The sequence below is a fragment of the Monopterus albus genome, unplaced genomic scaffold (genome assembly GCF_001952655.1).
Source record: "Monopterus albus unplaced genomic scaffold, M_albus_1.0 scaffold312.1, whole genome shotgun sequence".
NCBI lineage: Eukaryota > Metazoa > Chordata > Actinopteri > Synbranchiformes > Synbranchidae > Monopterus > Monopterus albus.
This window is the reverse complement of record NW_018128192.1, coordinates 76,473-86,267: the sequence shown is the minus strand read 5'-3', so window position 1 is coordinate 86,267 and position 9,795 is coordinate 76,473. Positions and strand designations below refer to the sequence as shown.

The window sequence follows — 9,795 nt, the reverse complement described above, 5'->3', positions numbered from 1 at the left end:
AACAGTGTTACAACACCTCCTTTGTTTTTAAAGAACAGAATCTTTACATTTCAGTTCACTCATATGATTGCAGATTAGAATCAGTCCTCATTTTTAGCACACATTTTAAATTGAATTTGTGTTAATTGTTCTTAATCTAACTCATGTAGGAACTAGCCAGTCTCAAATAAGGTTCCATTTTCTTTCTGAGATTCAGAGCAAGACAAAAACACCACATGAGGGAAAACACTAATGTTGTCACAATGTTCCTGAAACATGTCCTTTAAAGCTTCTGTGCCTTTACTGAGCAGTGTATCAGGAAGTTTGAGACAGAGTTTATGGTGGTATGATTAAGGTAGACTGGGTGTTTTCCAGTCTGGAATGAGCTAACAGCAGAGGTTACACACACAATATGACATCACCTGGATCCTTCAGTTTTTTTCTGAGATTTCTTCACTAAATAAGAGTTTGAATTTAAAGAAAAAAGAAAAAAGAACAGGGTGGACAGAAGGTAAAGGACAGCAGAAAAGTGTCAGGTAGAGGGCGAGAGAGAGAAGATCATTCATAAGAGAGGTCATGGATAACGGAAGTTAGAAATAAAGGTAAAGGTTAGAGTGACTATTTAATAGCAATGCAGTCAACATATAATGGCAGCCTCAACCAAAGGTTTCATTTTAAGTGTAGTTCATGGTATAGGAGACTTTAGAAGAAGCAAGGTGAAAACAGAACAAAGCTCTTCACGCTGATCTAAAATACAATCAGGGAAAATCTAAAAAAAAAAAACAGTAGAAAAAACTGAAATATGTTGGTATCCTCTATTTTGAAAACAGGGGCATCTTCATGATAGGAGTGTGTGACCTTTGCTTTGACAGTTTGACTAATCTGGGTCAAAAGATGTGCTCAACAAACTGAAAATGAAAGAGGTTACCCTTTAGGTAACAGGATGCAGGATGTGGGTGTCCTGTTTGAATGTACCATGATATTAAACACTCAAGAGGATTTACACACAAGCAAGGTAAAAATGCATTCAAGTCACAGACAGACAAAGAACAGGTTGTTTGTGCAGGACAGACAGCAAGCTCATAGAAAGATCAGAATGTGTTTTGAGTGACTCAGAGACAAACTGAGCTTGAAACATATCAAGAAACTGTATCAAGGAGACTTTACAGATACAAACAAACCAAAGGATGTCAAGGGCAAAAATGTGAGGCCACTTTTAGTGGTTGGCGTGCATACTGGTTGTAAGGAAAAAAAAGGTGCAGAGGTGGGGGGTGAGGTTGGGGAATGAGGAATACTCACGAATGGTTAAATCCATCACTTGAGACGCCAAGCAGAAGACAGGATGCTCATACATCTCTCTCTTTTTCCCTAGAGAGAAAGAGTGAGGATACCGAGGCATGCGAGAGGCCAGGGTCAGAGAGGATGAGCACAGAGGTCACTAGGGTTTGACCAAAATGAGGTTTTCGAGTCCCACACCTACATTATTTTTTGTCCTGCCATCTGATAAAATCGTAAAATAATTTGATAAAATTAATACCATAAAAACAAACTGCTGTATTAAGTAAATTCAATTCTAAAATATGTTTTATTTAGAAATCTCAACCTATTATTAACAAATTAATCTACTGTATCTATCAGTGGGGCAGTATTACACCTATCAAACCTATGAAATGATTGTTTAGTAGACTCTATAGGTGTTTCTCAAGTCTTTTTTAAGGATTGTCCTTTCCCTCACTTGCATCTTTTCCTTGTGTCTTGGTCCCACCTACGTAAGAAGCAAGGACAAAATGCAAGGAAAATGTGAGGAGAGAGGACTCGAGGAAACATGATATTAAAGACATAAGATGTCCTTTCCTCCTATGAGGGTCCAATCACCAACTGATTTCCAATAAATGACAGTGTTGGTCCATAGAAAACTATTGTGAACAATGGTCTCATGTATCCATGTGCACGGTTCCAGCAGCTTCCTTGCTCTATGATCCTCACTCCTAAGAGGTGATATAAGAGGACCCTGAGTTTTTACAGGCTGACAAGGACTGAAGACATAGGTTCAAGGTTCAAGGATTTTATTATCAACTCATCATATGTGCAGAGCATACAGAAAATCGAAACACTGTTTCTCTCTCACCTAGTATTGGGTGCCATAACATTTAGGAAATAAAATAGAATAAAGTAGAATAAAAATAGAATAGAATAGAATAGAAGAACAAGAACCGGATTAACGCAATTAGGATAAATCTAAACGGTACAGCCAATAAGCTGTGACTCAAAACCAAGTACAGTCAGTGACAGTAGTGCAAAACAATAATAGGAGATTGTCAGATGGTTCAGCATCACATAGGAACAATCATATAAGAGACTTGAGAAACACCCCTTATTTGAGCAGTGTTTTCCTTCTATATGCTTCCATAATGTGACATTTGCACAGGAGTATAGTATCATTTTCTGTTGATTTAGTAAACTGTATTGCCATAATGTAAAAACATTTTAAAAAGTGAATCCAATGTAAAAGCCCTGTTTATTTTTTCATTTCTATTTTCACCTTTCTGCATTTTCAGCTAACGTGAAAATGTGAGTGGAATCTCTCTCGCACGTACACAGTTATCATAAATTAGTATCAATTTATTACTCTACTTGCATTAACCATTACAAACATTTATGGCATCTTTCTGCACTGGAACGTGAATAATTTAATTTTGAAATTAAACTAGACAGACCTAGACTAAATCTACAGCTTACCATTCCTTTTTACAAAACACCATCTTGATTACCCTCATTATTCAGGTACTAATCTCAACTTGTCATTCTGATCAAACATTGTTATTGTTTGTAAATTACTTTAACACATTTTCTAAAACATTAATTGTGCAATTTTCAGTTCCTCACAACTTCCCTTTAGCAAAAATATAGCAGTTTCCTGTTCCCTTGTTCTTGAAACATCCACAATGGTGCGTTGATATTATCGCAGGAAAACGAGTCTTGTGCTATGTGTTGTGCACTGGTAGTCTGTGTGTGTTTGTTTAACAGTGGTATGCTGATATTTCACCAGTTAAGCGGGCTGTCTGTCTTTGTCTGGTATGGATATGAGAGTCACTTAGTTTCTTGTCCCTTCAAACAGTGGTCAACACTTTGTGGCTGTGCCCACAAAGACCCGTGCAACAGGGGTCAAAATTCAACAAATTTGAACTTTTGGTGCAACCCCACTCTGTGCTGTGGACCACAAATGTCCATGCAGACCCATCACAGCAGACTGCGTAGGCAACAGTGAAGAGGCATGCACAGAAACTGTTTTTCCATGATAATGTGAACACACCCTTTTATACAACAGGTAGCTCTGTTTCCAAATCAAATAGGTCTTTTGAAATCTATCAGAATTATCAACACATCAGAACAAAGCAAAATCTAATGAGATTTTTGATTACAATTGTTATTCCATGCATTGTTACACTAACGAGTCCTGCCTTTGAGCTGTAAATAGTCCAGCATTATCTGATTGCTATCCGAAACACTATGTAGAAACTGACGGCTGTTACTTGATTGTCTTGTTTAACATAATAATGATGGCATATCAAAATGAATTTAGTAATGCTATAAAATGTAGTAAAATGCTAGGCAAAGCATGTTCTAGTATGTCAAACACATCATCAAACTGCCACCAGTCTGACTGGATGATGTTAACTGATCCAGGTCCATGATTATTGTGAATAGACCAGTCAGTAAACCAACATATCAGTCCAACTTTAGAATTTGCAGTTTCCAGGCTATGTTTTAGTTGGGTGGGGACAGATATCTCAGGTTTTTCAGAAGGCAAGGTATTATAGCTTGTTACACTGCAGACTGTATCCATCCATAGATACAGTCTACTTTGGATTATGGGCTGTCTACTTTGGATTAACCATTTGTTAAACCAAGCAGAGGTAAAATCTAAAATATCAGGGTGTTTTGCCCTAAGTCAAAAGCACACCAGTATGAAGGAAAGGGATTTTGGGGCTAATCAACATTCACAACTGAGATACTAAGGTTCATTATCCTTAGTGTCTTCAGGGAAGTGATGGTTTCTTTACAGACATCGTCTTAAACTGGCCATTTAAAGTAAATGAACAACATGTTGGGAAATGGGCTTCTTTGCTGTCCTGAACACCTTTCAGTGGGCTTTATCTGTATAATTTGTCTTAAATGCAATTCCGATTTCTATTATATATGTAAATTACAATTAGAGTGCATAAGTGGACAAACTAGAAAGAATGAAATCTCTGTGCTTATTTTTAAGTGTATGAACAAGAACATCACATGAACAAGAAGTAACATATAACATAAAAAGATATATTTAAAGATCTTGATGGGTGTACTTTTCAGTTTTAACAGAACTTTGTGCTAGTCTGGGTTGACACAGATGTATTTATGTATGCATGTTTCACTCAGGCAGCAAATAAGCATATTTCCCAAATGTTCCTGTAGAAGTACAGAGTTACAGATACAGTAGGTTAAGTGAAGGCTCTGTCAGTTTGAGATTGCAGGTTTCAGAAGTCTGCAAAGTGATTATGATGCCTACTAAAGAAAACCTGGATCATGCAACAGAAAACAACACTGAGCTGTCACAGGGGTCAGTCCCATCATGTCTTGCATATTGGCCTTTCTGTTCTGTTCAGTAGCTAATGAGAAGCAGCATAAGCCAATAGACAAGAACCAGAAAGTGGTAGGGAGAGAAAGGGGAAAAGAAGGAGCATCACTTCAGTTTTCAGGCAGGCCAAAGTGGGAGAAAGAGGCAGTGTAGGACTTGGCTGAAAGAGCAACTGAGCCATGGTGGATGAAATCAGCATAAAGAATGAATTGAATGCATTTTTACTTACTTATATTTGCTAGCAAAATAGTCTGAAGATATGGCAAAACAAACACAGCATTTGTCACTGAAAACTACAATAATGCCGTTAAGTAGATTACATAAAATAAGAAAGGCTCTTTATGCAGCTGTGGAAAAAAACTTTGAAGTTAGACAATATTTTTTCAAATGTACACAACAGATTATGAAAATATGGCATTCCCAAAATGTCGGGAACAATAATTATGTAATAATAACAATAATGTAATAATTTAATATATGTAACATGAAAGTTCCACTTGAGCATGGCTAATGTTACATTAGCTTGATTTCAAATGTTAACAGTTGGAAGACAATGTGTCTACACACTGTGACAATCAGTGTTATTTAGTAATATTCTTGCTTGATCAAATTTGGTGAATGAGTTTACTTTTGACTCATTATCCCACAGTGTTCTATAAGTTTTCTGATAATAACTACATACTGCAAGTTCTGCCCACTAAGTTCAGAATTCATCTTGACATGGATTTTCTCACGGAATCTCTCACTTTTAAGTCCTTGTGTGACAGGAAACCTTCACTGTAACTCTGACTGACTAAGCAGGTGAAGAGATGTCATATTAATAGCCATATCAGGACAGAACGCCCATGCTGTGCTTTTACTAAAGTACTACTAACACAAAGGAGCAGTGACAGAGCACTAACTTACCTTCTAGTTTGGCGTACTCTGACAAGCGTTGGTAGTTGACCAGAGCTGCCTGCTCCAGACACTTACGAATCACAGCTTTGACTTCTTCTTGCGGAACTGGAGTGACAATATCTTTCATAAGAACCTACAAAGAAAAACAGTTAACATTTTTTTTCAATATATAGCACACCTTATCATGACAAGAGAATTTATGAAAAACGTTGTTTGCACACAAGAAATATACTTGATATTGGCTGAAAAATTCTTTTTGCTTCAGAAGGAATTATGACTTCACATGGAGTGACACCATAAACATATGCCAATGGTAAGACTGATTCTGTGACTGACTATACTGGAACTGAAACTGAGTATTCTAAACATGGTTAAAATTGTCTATTGTACACATTGCTGCACAGAACTGAACTGGTGTATTTCATAAGGGAAAAAAATTATTGTGTGCATCTGTCCAGGAGTCAAAACGACATACCCTTTCAAGTAAAGATAGGGTTGCTTTCAACGCTCCCTCTGGCCGTCCAAATGGAAAACAGTACCTGAGAAATAAACAGGATCAATTGTCATGTACACCTTAAGTGCTCTGGTTTGGTATGAATTCAACACATGGTGGCTGTTGTTGTACTTGGTTCATACCTGAAATGTGTAATCTGGTTTTCCAGAAGTACCCGTAGCCTCTCCTTCATTTCCTCAAAGCGCTCTTTCTCTTCCACAGTCACCGTGCCAATACCATCAGGCCTGAAAAACAGCAGCATTTAGTTTACCCTTTCAGAATTTGAGACCTAGGGCAGGATATAGCACCTACAGTATCTTGGGGTGTCAGTTTAGATTAAACCAGAGTAAGGTTAGTAAAAAATTGAAGCTCACATGTAAAAAAATGGTCTGCTATAGATTCAAGAGAACTCAGTTCACACCCCCATGGAATATGATTGCATAGCATTTTTGAATTGTCAGCCATGATATTTCAGCATAGAAGAATGGTTCTACCACAATCAGTCTCAAAATCAAAATCAGTCTCAAAACTAGTGTCACTAATAAAAAATACGAGACTCATTTTCTGAAAAAAAAAATTGCACAAAAGTTACACTGCTGAGGAAGGATCAATGCAAAAAGGCAAGAGCAATTTAATGTAATATGGGATGATCAAACAAAAAAAAAATCCCAAGTGTGAAAAAACCTTTGCGGTGGTAAACTCTAACTATAGTTTCTAACGAATCTCACTTGATACTGTTTAGATAGATTATCTCATTTACAACTTTGGTTATTTTCCAGATCTTATGTCTACAGGTAATGAATGCTAGGTGCACACTAGAAGATTTACAAATCTTAACCAATTTTTTAGGTTCCGGGTTCGGGCCCCACCTGGGACCTTTCTGTTTGGAGTTTGCATGTTCTCCCCATGCTTGCATGGGTTCTCTCCGGGTACTCCGGCTTCCTCCCACAGTCCAAAGACATGCAGCTTAGGTTGATTGGTGTCTCTAAATTGCCCATAGGAGTGCGTGTGTGTGGTTGTTCGTCTATGTGTTAGCCCTGCGATGGATTGGCGACCTGTCCAGGGTGTACCCTGCCTTCGCCCGATTGCCGGCCAGGATTGGCTCCGCCCGCCCAAGGAAGCACAAGTGACTGTGAATCAGTTTCCCCTGCTTTGCAGGAGATGAAAGTGACAACATCCCAGTTCTTGCATGGCCAGCACATTCACCAGACATGTCACCCATTGGGCATGTTTGGGATGCTCTGGATGGTTACGATGATGAACTGCAGTCAGGTCGAGACCCCAGTGAGTACGATGAGCATGCAGATGAGCTTCCCTGAGACAGTTTCTGACAGTTTGTGCAGAAATTCTTTGGTTAAGCAAACCGACTGTTGCAACAGCTGTCCGGGTGGCTGGTCTCAGACAATCTTCGAGGTGAAGATGCTGGATGTGGAGGTCCTGGGCTGGTGTGGTTACACGTGGTCTGCAGTTGTGAGGCCGGTTAGATGTACTGCCAAATTCTCTGAAACGCCTTTGGAGATGGCTTATGGTAGAGAAATGAACATTCACTTCACAGGCAACAGTTCTGGTGGACATTCCTGCAGTCAGCATGCCAATTGCACGCTCCCGCAAAACTGGCGACATGTGTGGAATTGTGCTGTGTGATAAAGCTGCACATTTTAGAGTGGCCTTTTATTGTGGCCAGCCTAAGGCACACCTGGGCAATAATCATGCTGTCTACTCAGCATCTTGATATGCCACACCTGTGAGGTGGATGGATTATCTTGGCAAAGGAGAAGTGCTCACTAACACCGATTTAGACAGATTTGTGAACAATATTTGAGAGAAATAGGCCTTTTGTGTAAATAGAAAAAGTCGTAGATCACAAAAATGGGGGCAAACACAAAAGTGCTGCATTTATAATTTTGTTCAGTGTATGCCCTGATCCAGGTCTGGGAGGATATCTCCCAGATTACCATCTGCCGACTCATCAGATGTATGCCCAGATGTCAGGAGCTCACAGAGGCACGCACGTGGGGACCACACACAATTCTGAGTCACATTATGAGTTGTCGTGATGAAGTTCTCTCAACTTGAATGAGCCTGTGATTTCCATGTTTCACTTTGATTTTCAGTGTGATTTTGAATCCAGCCTCCATGGGTTGATGAGTTTGGTTTCCATTGACCATTGTTATGTCATTTTGTTCTGAACAAATTATACAATGTATGAGTAAAGATTTTCAATTTGAATAATTTGCTCATCAAGATCCAATGTGTGATTTAAGTGTTCCCTTAATTTTTTGAGCAGTTTATTATTAGGACATAGAATCCCCACATTGTGAGTGTGTAAGGAAATTTACATCCCCACAGCATGAGTAATACCATGCCACAACATACATCCTTGTTTTTCATACTCAGCAATATATTCAGTACATTCAGTTACAGTACATTCATATCCTGAAAACTTACCCTAACCTTGACGTCACCCTAACCTTAAAACACGTCATCATCCTACAATTCAATGGTTTACATTGTGGTCCCCACAAGGAAGGCAAGTTCTCACAAGTGAGTGTGTGAACAGATTTCAGTCCCATGAAATGAGAACAACAGTTGTTTTTTTTGTCAAAATTTTCATGACTTAAATTAAAGTAACTTAATTGTCTATTAAAAATGATTTGATTAGCTATGATCAATTGAAATTTTAATACATGTAGTGAAGATTTCCCAAACAGCAAATCATGAGGTTCATGGGATTATTGTAGCATATTCTTGTTCATTATTTCAAAATATGCATAGCAATTACAGCTTTATAAACAGGTGTGTGTATTGTCTATCTGATGTGTTCTTATTGTGTGTGATATGATTGGGTCTGGGTGGAAAGTGAGCAGAGTGCATGTGACAGAACAGGCGATGGACTGGTGGCCATGACAGCATGATGAGAAAGAGGGGACATGTTACTCTCCCTCTCTCTCTCTCTCTCTCTCTCTCTCGCCCCCCTCTGACATGTCATTTCAGCAAACAGTGAGAAACTCTGTGTGTGTGTGTGTGGTGGGGGTGGTGGTAGCAGGAGTGGGGTGTGGGGATGCTTACTGTACTGCTCCATGAGTGCTGTATTAGATTTTGAGGGGTACCAGTTTGTACCAGTTTGCTCAACATTAGGGATCATCTCATTCAGATTCCCCAGGACATTTGACCAGACACAATCTAGCCACAGGGGTTGCAAGCCAGTGACTTCTGTGCCGGTCCCAAGCCCGGATAAATAGAGAGGGTTGCATCAGGAAGGGCATCTGGCATAAAAACATGCCAAATTTAAACATGTGAATCATCAGTGTGAATTCCATACCGGATCGGTCGAGGCCCGGGTTAACAACAACCACCACCCGTGGGGTTGACCAACAGGGTGCTGGAGGAAATTGGACTACTGTTGGTCGAAGAAGGAGAGTAGGTAAAATGATTTGTAGACAGAGAGAGAAGAGGAAAGGCAGGAGTATAGGTCTGAGAATAGGTACTCTTAACGTTGGCACAATGACAGGGAAAGGTAGAGAGCTGGCGGACATGATGTAGAGAAGGAAGGTAGATATACTGTGTATGCAGGAGACCAGGTGGAAGGGTAGCAAAGCGCGTAGAATTGGAGGGGGATACGAATTGTTTTAGAAAATGGGGTAGGGGTGATCCTGAAGGAGGAGCTTGTGAGGAATGTTTTAGAGGTGAAAAGAGTGTCAGACAGGGTGATCAGTTTGAAGTTGGAAATTGAAGGGGTAATGTTGAATGTAGTCAGTGGTTATGCTCCACAAGTAGGGTGTGAGTTAGAAGAGAAGGAGAGATT

At 39.4% G+C, this 9,795-nt stretch overlaps 1 protein-coding gene across 1 annotated transcript in view; it reads right to left on the bottom strand.

Moving 5' to 3' along the window:
* LOC109973945 (calcium-dependent secretion activator 1-like) overlaps nt 1-9,795 on the bottom strand; it is a gene marked incomplete at its 5' end in the record, with an annotated part of 241,653 nt that overhangs the window by 164,205 nt on the left and 67,653 nt on the right. Inside the window, 4 exon segments of the mRNA XM_020623851.1 lie at nt 1,279-1,347; nt 5,507-5,630; nt 5,973-6,036; nt 6,134-6,235. Coding sequence (XP_020479507.1) covers nt 1,279-1,347; nt 5,507-5,630; nt 5,973-6,036; nt 6,134-6,235 — 359 coding nt within the window.